At 48.4% G+C, this 13,159-nt stretch overlaps 1 protein-coding gene across 1 annotated transcript in view; it reads right to left on the bottom strand.

Annotated features, from left to right (window-relative positions):
- Slc15a1 (solute carrier family 15 member 1) overlaps positions 1 to 8,552 on the bottom strand; it is a 45,185-nt gene extending 36,633 nt beyond the window's left edge. The window contains exon 1 of the mRNA XM_070001939.1: positions 8,472 to 8,552. Coding sequence (XP_069858040.1) covers positions 8,472 to 8,475 — 4 coding nt within the window. The 5' untranslated portion in view covers positions 8,476 to 8,552. The remainder of the gene's footprint in view (positions 1 to 8,471) is intronic.
- Positions 8,553 to 13,159: the final 4,607 nt, after the last annotated feature.

Here is a 13,159-nt window from a genome sequence, read left to right as displayed (position 1 = left end):
GACAGGCCTGGGAAGAGCCCCCTTCCCCACTGAGCCCTGCAGTCCAGACCTGAAGGAGTTTCCTGACAGCTCCTCGGGTCACTGCTTAGCCGTCCCCTGGCATCAGGCCTCCGCAACAGGGCGCCTCATAACCCACGGTGCAATCCTTAGTCCCGAGTTTCGGGCTGTGCTCAGGGCAGGGACCAGGAAGCTGGCACCTGGCTGCTCTTCCTGAACAGCATACGTGAGTGACAAACTGTCTAGTTACAACACTGTTGTCCATCGCCAGGCTGTCCTCGGCCTCAGTGCTTGGCGGCCACGCCTTGGCGTCTCTCACAACACCCCTCCCTCAGCTAGGCTCTCTGGGCGTAGGCTTGGGGGCAGCGTTTAGCCAGTGTATTCATTTCTTTTCTGTTTTTTTTTTTGTCGGTGTGAACTCTGGGCCTGGGCGCTGTCCCTCAGCTCTTCAGTTCAAGACCAGTGCTCTATCACTTGAGCCACAGTGCCACTTCCACTTTTCTGAGTGGTTAACTGGAGATAAGAGTCTCGTGGATGTTCTTGACTGGGCTGGCTTTGAACTGTGATCCTCAGATCTCAGCCTGCTGAGTAGCTAGGATTACAGGTGTGAGCCATTGGTGCCTGGCTAGCATATTCATTTTCTAGGACTGTCATACAAAACCACCAAGAGGCTAAAAAGAGTAGAGGTCAATTTGATTTATGGAGGCAGGAAGTCTGAGATCAAGGGGCTGGCAGGGTTATTTCCTTCCATGGCAGTGGCGGAGGAAGTTTCAGCTGTTTTCCTAGCTGCTGGTGGTCCACTGACCATCTTTGGTGTTCTGTGGCTCGCAGATGCATTGCTTGATCTTTGCCTTCCCATCACATGGCATCTGCCTTGTGTCTGTGCTATGTCCCAATTCCTCTGTGTACCCTCTTTTTGGTAGTGTGGAAATTGAGCTCAGGGTTCCATGCTTACAAGGCAGGTGTTCTACCATTTCATTGGAGATGGAGTCCCCCAGTCCTCTGCCTGGGCAGAGAAGATCTTTTGCTTGAGATCCTCCAGATCACAGCCTTCTGAGTAGCTAGGATTATAGGTATAAGCCAACAGCACCTAGTTCAAACATCATAGTCTTGATAGGTCTATACTGGCTTAAATGTATATATTTAAGACTCAGCATTTTGCTCCTATAACACACATGAATCTCTGCGTGCCATTCATTTCTTTTTCAGAATGATATGTCTTTGTGGATCCAGATACCTTTGAACATACCCAGGGGTCATTTAATCCCAACCTGCTCCCTTGCAGGGAAAAGCCACCCAGGCCCAAGAGTACCCCAGAGTTAATATGTAGCAAAACAGAAAGATTGGGCAAGAGTCCTAAGTTCTCCCCTGGCAGCGGCAGGGGACAGGTACTCAGGTGAGATAATTTTCCTGGACATTAGAACGGCAACCCTTGCTCTCCAAGTTAGTTGCTTTATCTCTAGGAACACACCCATCATTCAGAACGTTGAGTTAGGCTTGCTTTAAATGCACAAATACACCCCTATGTTAAAAGGGAGAGACCTTTCCTCAGAGGAAGTCTCTGGAAGGAAACAGAGGGAAGAACATAGTGTGGGGGGTGGCTGTCAGCCTCCTGGATGACACCTCCCCCCAAACCAGGACGTACAGCCGGCAACATACACTAGCATGAAAGCATCAGTGCTGTATGCTAGTCCATATTGTACCACTGTACAATATGATGGTGTGTATTGTCACAGGACAAGGCAGTCCAAGATACCTCAGTGTGCTAAACAAAAAGAAACCAGAAACACTAAAATGTGGTTTTCTGGGCTGGGAAGGTGGCTCAGAAAAAATGTGGTTTTCTGCAGGGTTGTTTTGGAAATAATTACGTTAGAGACTAACTTTTACAAACCAAGACTTTTTTTTTCTTTTTGTCAGTCGTGGGGCTTGAACTCCGAGCCTGGGTACAGACCCTCAGCTCTTCAGCTCAAGGCTAGTGCTCTACCATTTGAGACACAGTGCCTTTTCTGGCTTTTTTTGCTTACATGGTGCTGAGGAATCGAACCCAGGGCCTCATGCATGCGAGGCAAGCACTCTGCCACTGAGCCACCTTCCCAGCCCCAAGACTTTTTTTTTTGTAAACTCTTATTTGTAAACCGTGATTAGAAAGCAAGCGTTCTGTTGTAGAGTTCAGCCATAGCCTGCACAGAAAACACAGAGCTTTGGCCTCGCTGACAGGGTTGCCCATACCTCACTGTTAATCCAGGAGTTGACGTGAGCTGCAGCCGTGGCATGCAGCCGACCTCTGTTTATTTTAAATTTTATTAGTGTCTAATGACCCTCCATAGAAGTGTTAGGTGACTCACTTATTTTTAGTCTTTTCCTATCATTGTGGCATGAGCAAGCATTGAGGAAATAGCTACACTGGAAAATAGAAAAAGCTAAGGAGTGTGCATTTATTTAGATTTCCCATGAACTTTACCCATGGATCTATACACAGTACCAATACAGGACTGCCATGATCTTAAGAACTGAATAAATGATTTGTGCTTACTATATCAATTTGAGAGTTTCTGATTTCATGTAACATTGTATGATGGGGGGAAATTTTCTCAATATCACTTTTTTTTCCTACATGGATTGTTTAGGACTGAATTGAACTTATGATCAGAATAATCCATCTGGCTCACTCAGTGTTTGTTGTCTCATTCAAGTTTGAGGATGCTGACGCTAATGGAGTTATTCTTTTTTTTTTTTTTTCACTATTGGGGCTTGGACTTTGCTAAGCAGGTGCTACCCTGCCTAGGCCATGCCTCCAGTCCCCAATGGAGTCATCTTTACGTATCAAAAATATTTTTACCTGAACTCAGATAAAAGTGATATGCAGTATCATATTTTCTCTGGACCATGTGAGGGTTTGAATGGTGTGATTCCCAAATCTGAGTTCTTCCCAGAGTCTCAAAATAGGACCTTATCTGGGAACAGATAAAATTGGTTAAGGTGAGGTCAGATTGGAATAGGGTGAGTCCTTAACCTGACCTGAGTGATATCCTTCTAAGAGAGAAGAGACACATAGGCAGATACAGGCAAGAAGATGTCCACGTGACCATGGAAGCAGACTCAGGAGTGATGTCTGTGTGAGCCAAGGATGCCAGAGTCACTAGAAGCTAAGAGAAAGCATGGATCAGATTCTTCCTAAGGATCTTCAGAGAGAGAGAGAACGCCCTGGTAACACCTGGATCTTGGACTCCCAGCCTTCAGACAGAAGAGAATAATTTCTGTTGTGAGACTTTCAGCTTATGCTGCTTATGTTACAACAGCCACAGGAAACTAACACACACCATGTGTTTGGGGTTGATGGAGGAAAGGTTGCTTTCCACAAGAACATTTCAAAGGTACACTGTCTCTGCTTATCTGAGGGAGAGTATAGTACAATCTGCTTACTCTGGGCACATTGTTGGAAGTTTTAAACACTTTGAGAACTTAATAGGCCTTCTTATCTATACATTTTACAAATTTTCTAGTTGTACATCTGATTCTTTTTTTCCCCCCAGTCCTGAAACTTGAACTCTGGGCCTAGACTCTTTCCCTGAGCTTGTGTGCTCAAGGCTAGCTTTCTACCACAACTCCACTTCCATGGTTTTTTCTTTTTTATTGTTGTTGTTATTGTTAGCTTAGTGGAGACAAGAATCTTACAAACTTTCCTGCACGGGCTGGCTTCGAACTGCAGTCCTCAGATCCCAGCCTTCTAAGTAGTTAGGATTATAGGCATGAACCACCAGCTCCTGGCCTAATTCTGATTTCTTTTTTTTTTCTTTTCTTTTTTTCTTGTGAAAATACCATACAGAGGGGTTACAACTACATGGGCAAGGTAATGAGTACATTTCTTATCAAGCGTTGTTGCCTCCTCCTTTGTTTCCCCTTCCTATCCCCTAAGTCTGATTCTTGAACTAAAATTTCCTCCTTGATACACACTCATTGTCGTATTGCCTCCCCTATCCCTGCATAGTGTCACTGCTCAAACCCCCTCCTGTCAGCAATCCAGGAACCAGAGATGGCAGGAGGAACTGGACCTTCTTCCTCCTTACTTCTCTGGGGAAGGTGCTGTCCCTTTCCTCCTCAGCAGGGGCAGCTGTCCTTTCCCTCTGTCCTCATTGCTGGTGGCAGCTTTGCTTATAAACCAAAGGCCAAAGTTAAAAGAAAAGATTCTCTGGATCCTTATGTTGCAACCTCAGTATTACAAGTCAATAATTCTCCATCATCTCTTATAAAATTGCTCTTATTTTTTTCTCCCTGTCACCATGGAAGAATGTACAGATGTCCCTCAGGCCTCACCCTTGTTCTGATTTCTTCATCAGCTCACCTGGGACAACTACCCACTTTCTCTCCTACAAGGGAGATGTGATTGTGTCCAAGAACTCCTACCTGACCTATGAGAGCACTGCTGACTGCAAAGTCCCAGCCTCTACACAATAGTTTCATGGCTCCTGCCCTGGAGAACAGAATGGCCGTCCCTTCATCCCTTCTGTTCCTGTTCTTGAAGTCTCACCAATGAATAAGCCTTTGATTTGTTTTCTGTTTCTCCTTCTCAAAGGACAGTAGGAAAAACAGTAATATATATCCCAGCTAAATAAAAAGAATGCATGTGTTTGGGAGATTCCATAGTGGTGTGAAAGATAAAGTAAAGGTTTAGCATGAAGAAGGTCAGCTTCCAACTTTGAATGTCACTTCCAGTTGCTGCTTTCCTGACCCCCACTTCCCTCAACCACAACTCAGAGGGGAAAAGAGTTGTTTCTGAACTTCGGTTCCTCTCCCCACCAGACCCCTCTCCTACACACAAGTACTTGCAGGACTGTTTTACATCCTCAGGTGGGAAACAAACCCTTTCATCACTGAGTATCTCAGGCCCAGGTTACAGCCCTAGCCTGATTACATGCTGCACTTCCTTTCTCTCTCGCCTCTCTGTACTCTAAGACAACTTCTAAGGCTAATTATCAAATTCTACCACAAATTTATCCAATGCTTCATCACCATTTACTTGTACCCACATAAATGGTCCACGGGTTTGTATGAGATCCTCTCACAAACTCATTTTTAGGGCACAACAGAAATATCTGAACATAGGCAAAGGTCAAGCAGAGAGCTGGGTCACTTAGGATCCCACTGAATCATTTCAAGCCATGGTCTGGGGACCAGCAGTATGAGCATCCTGGGAACTTACCCAAGAGTTCTTCCTGAAGTCCACCACAGACCTGCTGAGGCAGGGCCCTAGGGGTGGGGCTTGGCAACTGGACAGTAAGTGTCCCCAAAGCCACTGACAGCGTACTGTCAGCCTGAAGAAGCAGTGCTCTCTTCTCTGCCTTGCTGTCTGGAAGGAAGGGGCCATCTCAGGCAGTAACCTCTGCCCCTAGCTGTTAGCAAAGGGCAGGTGCTTCAGCACTGCCCCTCTGGTTGTCCCAAGGGCTTTTGTCAACTCCCCAGCAGAAGGCTTTCAGATGGCCGGAAAGGAAGTTCCTTCAAGTCTAACTCATCATTTTCCACTCAGGCAAGAAGCACACTTGGAAACACCCGTGAGGAGCACACAGAAGGCTGGCCTCTAGGTACAGTCACAGGATAAATTATTGTTCACTAAGGGAGCAATTTTTTGTGTTTTCTCTTTTGTCTTTTTGTGCCAATCCTGGGGCTTTCACTCAGGACCTCAGCATAGTCTCTGAGCTTCTTTTGCTCAAGGCTGATACTCTTCCAGTTGAGCTATAGCACCACTTCAGGCTTTTTCTGAGTCATTTACAGGAGATAAGAGTTTCATGGATTCTTCTACCAGGACTGGCCTTGAACCATGATTCTTAGACCTCAGCCTCCTAAGTAGTCAGGATTGTACGTATGAACCACCAGCACCCAGCATTGGTGGTGATTTTCTTAAATGACCCAGAGACTTTGGCAGACCAGGACAAGCTCACTCTGTAGAACTTGACTCCTGTGCTTCATTTTCACAGTTGTATACATGGCAAATGGCAGAGCAAAATCTGCAGCATTGAAGTGTGAGATGTAGTTTATGGGCATGACAAACTTGGCATGGATTTGCTAAGCTTTGGATGAGGAGGTTGGGGGTGGTGATAGGAAAAGAGAGCAAGATCTTCAGTGAACCTGCAAAGGCCTTTGGGACAGCTCTTTCCTCCCTGGGCTTCCTCCCCAGCCTGGGAGGAGTTCGCTGGCATTCAGAGCCTTATCTCCATCTCTGAGGAGATGATAATTTAAAGCAAGCACCTCAAAACCATGGCTCAGGCTGAGTCCAGCCATGGTATGTCTTTGTAAAGTTCACATGCTATGATAGATTTTTGTGGTTTTAAATGATTGGAAAGATCTAAAGATTACCCTGTGGCACATGAAGACTATATGAGATTTGAGTCAGTGCTCATAAATAAAGTTTTATTGGAACAGCTCTGCCTGTTTGTTTATTAACTGCCCCTGGCTGCTGCTCTTCAAGGACAAAGCTGAGAAGCTGTGCCAGAGACCATGTGGCCTGAAAAGCTGGTTTTGTCCCGAAAATGTTATTGATCACTGCTTCAAAACAGGCTTTGGGAATTCATGATGCTAACCAATACTGCAGCCAGGCTTAGCTCTATATTGCCACATTCATAACAGCTACATTTCCTGTTTATTGTGGATCATCACTGCTTATGTTGCTAAGTAAGAAATGCCTTGATGGGGCAGTTTTGAGCCTCACAATGTTCCTTGATAACCTCTGACCCTTGATTCCCAGGGGGAGGGAGGGAACTGTGAATGTTTATTTCAATTGTCATCTAATATGTGAGATGATTTTGGCATAAACTAAGTGCCAAAATGTGTTCTCAGTCAGGAGACTGGCTCATGCCTGTAATCCTAACTGCTCTGAGACTGAGATCTAGAGAATCACTGTTTGAAGCTAGCCCAAGCAGAAAAGCCTTCGGACTCCATCTCCAAAATAATCAGCAAAATGCCAGGCTGGAGGCATGGCTCATGTAGTAGAGCATCAATGGAAGAAGTGTGAGACCTTGAGTTCAAACCCCAGTATCTTCTCAAGAAGGCAATTTTTTTTTTGGTCTTTATTTTTTGGTACTGGAGATTAAACCCAGGACGTTGCACTTGCTAGGCAAGCGCTTTGCCACTGAGCTACATCCCAGCCCAGCATTTTTTTTTAAATCTTAATAAAAACCTTAAAAATATTTTTGGACTATTCCCAATATAGAAAAGTTGAGTCTTCATTAAAAGTCAAAGTGGTATCTCAATACAAATTGTTACTCTGCACATTCTATGCTATCTTAGCTGCAAAACAAAACTAAATGAAACAAAACTAAAAAACCTCACTCAACAACCAATTTGCAAAGGGAAAGCATCAACTCATTCAGAACTATGCTTTAAAAACCAGCTCTGTTCTTTCACCACTAACCAGACAGTTGCTGTTGACAACCATCCTCACTCAAACTATTTGTTAGCAGTGCTAAACACAGCCTACAGAGCCTTTATTCAACCTAGCTGCTGCTTAGGTGTTTGACACTCCAGGGAACAGGGGGACAAGTGCACGGCACTGGAGGTCCAGAGGTCCAGGCAAGTCCTCCACCCAACAATTTGCTTGACAGCTTCTTTCTGGAGTAAGCACAACTAGCCACAGTTAGATTCCAAGTGTGAACCACACACTGCTTCTGCCTCCAAGACTACAGGGTGCAGTAGGCAGCGAGGCCCCCAAAGAGCTTCATTTATTGAAGCCAGACCACTGGATGAGATTGGATGGGATGCAGGCAGATTAAGCTCAGAGTTCCAGTTCTCTCCTGAAGAGTGAGAGCCTGAACCATTCACATCACGACTTTGGGGCAACATCCATTCAGGATCTTTCAGAGAGAAGAGGGTGGAGCTAGGCACCTATTCAAGCGCAGTGCCCATTCTACAGCAGAGCAGGATCTGCTGCTGTCAGCAGTCAGGCACTGGAGGGGCATGGTGGGGCACACCTGTAAGCCCAGCACTCTGGAGGCTCGGACCGAAGGACAGTGCGTTCAAGGCCAGCATGCGCTACACAGTGAGTGTGTCAGCAACAGGCACTGGATTAGGGTGGCTCCTGTTACAGCCCAAGGGGAATGGCAGAACCAGGGAGGTCGGTGGGGGGCGGGCATGAACTCTACTCCCTCCTAGACCTGAGATCTCATACAGTTCTAGGGTCACCTCATAGGCTGGGGGCCTCAGAGACCATGCGGGGGACATGGGGCGCCCTGCACCTCTCAGATGGGCAGCTGGGCCGGACCCTTGCTGCGTCCCCGCTGCGCCTCCACCAGCCCCCCATGGCAGCGGGGTGCAGGGAGTCCCCCATGTGGGTCTGCACAGCCCAGTCCAGCCCAGGCCGGCGATGCTCCCCCTCCCCAGTGCCCCGACGGTGCCCGCCCACCTTGACCGGGGGCCCCCAGGCACGCGGCGGGGGCAGAAGCGCCCGGATCCCGCGCGCGCGCCCGCCCGCGGTGCGCACTCACCCATGGTGGCGGCTGCTGAGGCTCGGCTCCGCCGCCTGGAGGAGAGTCGGGCGCCTCTGACTCGGTTTCCAGGACCTGCCCGGCCACACACCAGGGCAGCAGGAAACGTGCGGGGCGGGGCCGCCCGGCTCCGCCCGGGAGGCCGGCGCAGGTGAAGTCCTGTGTGTTGGGGGGGTGCGGGCGAGGGGGTGGGGGCTGGAGGCCCAGGCCCCGCCAGGAGAGGCACAGGACCCGGTGCCCCAAGGGGTGGTGGGAGGGGCTCGAGGCGAGTTAAAATGCAGGTTGCCAGGCCCCATCCCAGGGTCTGCAGCCCTGGGAGGCCTGGGACAATTCTAAGGTGCCGTCCAGGCAGCGGACCCCCACCACACGCTGGGAAACCGCTCACTATCTAGGGGCTGGAAGGAAGGGACCAAAACTGGGTGGGACACCCCTCAGGGATGTGTGTGTGTGTGTGTGTGTGTGTGTGTGTGTGTGTGTGTGTGTGTGTGTGTGTGTGTGTGTGTGTGTATGTGTGTGTAGTTTCACCTGGAGATTCAAACAGTGTAAAGCATCTCTGGAGAAGTCTACATTTCCTTTGTTTAAAAAACAAAAAGAAAAAGTCTGGAGCTGGTGGCTCACGCCTACAATCCTAGAAACTCCCAAGGTTGAGATCTGAGATCTGAGATCAGTTCAGAGCCAGTCCAGGCAGAGAAGCCCAGGAGACTTTTAGCTCCAATTAGCCAGAAGTGAAGCTGTGACTCAAGTGGTGGCCTTAAGCAAAGAAGCTAAGGGAGAGTGCCCTAGCCCTGAGTTCAAACCCCAGTACTGACACTGGTACACACACACCACCACCACCACCAACAACAACCATAATAGCAAAACTAAATTAAATAATATAGGTGTCATAGATGGTTTTTCACTTTTGTGTCTAAATTGAGGACAAACACAAAGAGAACATGAAAGAAGGGAAATGGGTGGGTTTGCTGTTGTCTTTTTGGGGAGATACACACGGCAGAAAGTCTACCATGCTGGCAGTCAGATACTGAGTAAGCAGCACTACTTGCAGCCACACTGTGTGTACTATCTTCTTCCTCCATCTCCAGGACTCTCCTGTCTTCCTAAGCCGCAACCCATCCCCCCTGCACCCCTACCTCCCCCAGCCCCTGGCCGTGGGAGCACTCTGCTTCCTAGCTCTGTGGATGTCTGTTTCTCTGTGGAGCACACAGAGGCGGGTTTGTGCAGTCCTGGTTGTTTTCCTGACTGGCTCCTTTCCCTTAGCATAGTGTCCTCCAGGTCACCGAGGGACAGCATGGGTCAGGACGCTCTTCCTTTGGAAGGCTGAAGACGGTTCCATTGTCCAGTCACCCTTCTGGTTGTTTATCAGCTCACCTGTCTTCCTCCAGGCCTCAGGAACGCCCAGCAAGCCACTGCCTGGTAGTGTGGTGGTGGTGTGTGGGCAAGGCAGCTCTGACTCAAAGGCAGCTACACCTACCCTTCTTAAGTTTTCTTCATGGTGTGCAAGGGGAAGAAGCCTCTTTGTCTTTGCTGACTGAGTGGATCCCACAGGGCAGGCGCTGATGTTGCCTAAAGACAGGCCACATGGGGTGAGAGGTGAAGCACCTGCAGCAGCCAGGCAGGGCAGAGAGGTGACAAGAGTTCCTTTCCCCTGATGACTTGCTGAGATTAAGGGCAGGAGCCTGGGCCTGTGAACACACTCGGGCTGGGCCAGAGCCTTCCACACCATGGAAGCCCACCCCTGGACTGTCAGCATGGGGCACCTGAGAACTCCGGAGACATACAAGTTCAGGGCTCCATCCCAAGTCCAGGGATGACAAACTTGGAGATTTCTGTGGGTGTACAGCAGATATGTCACACGTTGTAAAGCAAATTCATTCTCTCACATGGATATTTAATCCTTTACTCCTTATTGGCTGTGTATGTGTGTGTGTGTGTGTGTGTGTGTGTGTGTGTGTGTGTGTGTGTATGCGTGTGCACACACCAGTACTGGAGATTGAACTTAAGATCTTGCACTTTTGGCTTTTTTTTTTTCTCAAGGCTGAAACTCTACCATTTGACCCAGCGGGGTCCAAGAGATGAGGGGATACAGAACATCCTCCAATTGCACCGGAATCCAGCATGGTGCGCCCTGAGGTCTGCTCAGGGCTGGTCTTTGGCTGTGGGATTGCAGTAGCCAACCTGGGAGCACCTGTGTTCTTGGCCTTGGTGAGTCACGCAGCTCAGGCCTCTCCTCCTCCACGTTTCCCTCAGTGCCCTGTGGTTTTGCCACCTGGGGTTGGTGGTAACAAATCAGCACAAAATTTGGCAGCAATATATGTGGCTACAGCTCCGGTGTCTCATTCCAGTTTTCCCCTGTGTCTCCACGCAGCCTCTGCCTCTGTGCTCCCTGCTTCTCTTCTCTCCTAGAAGGGCTTGGACTCACGGCCTCATGTTCTTGCTTTTTCCCCTCCAGGTTGGCACTCTACCCCTTGCACCCTATCTCCACTTCTTGATTTTTGTGGGTTAATTGGAAATCAGTGTCTCTCAGATTTTTTTTTTTTTTTTTGCTCGGTGGTGGTGCTTGAACTCTGGGCCTGGGCGCTGTCCCTCAGCTCTTCAGCTCAAGACCAGCACTCTACCACTTGAGCCACGGCACCACTTCCAAGATTTGTCTGCCGGGACTGGCTTCAAATCAAGATCCTCAAGTCACAGCCTCCTGAATAGCTAGGGATGCAGGCATGAGCCACTCGTCACGCCATACTTACGTAGGATAAACCCATCTCGAGATCCTTAGCTTGATTTTATCTGCAAAGATCCCCTTTCCAAATATGGCCATATTCACAGGTTCCAGGGGACACATCTTGGGAGGAGGGTGCCATGGTCCCCACTATACTCCCCAAAGAGCCCCCAGTCCAGATCTGGCCTGTACAGAGGTGATCGCTGGTCCCAGTCAGTGGGGCCTATGGACTGACCTCACAGGAGGGACTATGCTTATGAAAGAGGCTGGGGGTGGGGGCATGCTGAGGCCGTGCTGAGAGCAGAGCTCAGTGGTGTCAGCCAGCTTTTCCAACTTGAGCCTTCATGAGGGATATCGCCATGACAGGAAAGGGTCACAGTGGCCTCGTCTCATAAGAATGCAGCCTTGGGAAGGTGGCCTGAGGACCTCTGGGAGCCACTGAGTGTCATCTTCTCCCATTTTAGCTCTCAGATTGGTTGGCTACTAGGATCTTTGGATCCCAGCTCACAGGGAAATTGAAAAGAAGTCAAGTACAAAAGAATCAGCGTCCAGGCGCTAGCAGCTCACACCTGTAGTTCCAGCTATTTAGGAGGCTGGGATCTGACTCTTTAATTAACCTGCAAAAAATGTCCAAAGTGGAGCTGTGGCTCAACTTAGTAGAGCACCAGCCACGAGCAAAGATTTCAAGGCCCTGAGTTCAAGACCCAGTACTGGCACCAAACATGTTGACAGACTACCTCTGGAGAGCGGCTGGTAAAGAAACGGAGGGAATAAGTGACAAAAATGAATCCCATGGTGATCCTTTTGAGAAGGGAGAGAATCTGAGAAATGAAGTAGCATGGGCAGGGAGAATTTGAGCTACAAAGGATATAAAGGTCATTTGGACAACAAGAAAGCAGAGGGAGGCCTGGCAGCAGCTTAAGTTCATTCCCTGAGACCGGGGAGCCGAGTTGGCAGAAGAAACATACAAGCCTCAGTCATGGACCCTCGTCTCCTCAGAGCACTAAGTAGCTAAACCATGAACGGGGGAGTGGTTCTTTTGCATTTTGTCCTGCCCCTTCCTCCTACCAAACTATGGCATCCTGCTAAGAGCAATAGGGTGGAAAGGCAGCAGCTATGCAAGGTAACAGACACACAAACGTTACACATGGACTGAAATCACAACTCATTTGGCAGATTTTTGCTTTAGAATGTAATTATCAATCTTAATTACCCACTTGTGGGGAGTAATTATTATTTATCACACATTTACTACATGTAGGTCTTATGATCGCAAACCATAGTCACCACAATGCCAAGTATCCTTTACCAGGAAGAATTAGATAGTTGGGTTTGTTGTTGTTGTTTTATACCAGTACTGTGGCTTGAACTTAGAGCCTAGGTACTGTCCCTTGGCTTTTTTTTTTTTTTTCTTAACACTGGTTCTCTACCACTTGAGCCATAGTTCCTTTTCTGGCTTTTTGGTAGTTAATTGGAGATAAGAGTCTCGACTTTGCTGGCTAACCTGGCTTCGAACTGTGACCCTCAGATCTCAGCCTCCTGATCAGCTAAGATTACAGGTTTGAGCCACTGGCATCTAGCTGGCTTTTTCTTTCTTTTCTTTTTGTCAGTTGTGGGGCTTGAACTCTGGGGCTGGGTGCTGTCCCTCAGCTCTTCAGCTCAAGGTGAGTGTTCTACAACTTGAGCCACAGTGCCACTTCCAGTTTTCTGGTGGTTAATTGGAGATAAGAGTTTCACGGCCTTTCCTGACTGGGCTGGCTCTGAACCTCAATCCTCAGCTTTCAGCCTCCTGAGTAGCTAGGATTACAGGCATGAGCCACTGGCACCTGGTGGCCTTTTCTTTTAAACATTTTTGTTAGGGAAGATTTCAAAGATACCGGAGGAGAGAGAGAACAGAGCCCCTTGTACCCAGCAGCTTGCAGTCTTGTCACAGGACTTTTCCCTCTGTAGTTTATGGGGGAGAAAAGCACAGCAT

Source organism: Dipodomys merriami, unplaced genomic scaffold (assembly GCF_024711535.1).
Source record: "Dipodomys merriami isolate MVZ:Mamm:240054 unplaced genomic scaffold, mDipMer1.0.p SCAF_6, whole genome shotgun sequence".
NCBI classification, from domain to species: Eukaryota; Metazoa; Chordata; class Mammalia; order Rodentia; family Heteromyidae; genus Dipodomys; species Dipodomys merriami.
Note: the sequence above shows the minus strand (reverse complement) of the source record. Positions and strands in the feature narration are given on the sequence as shown.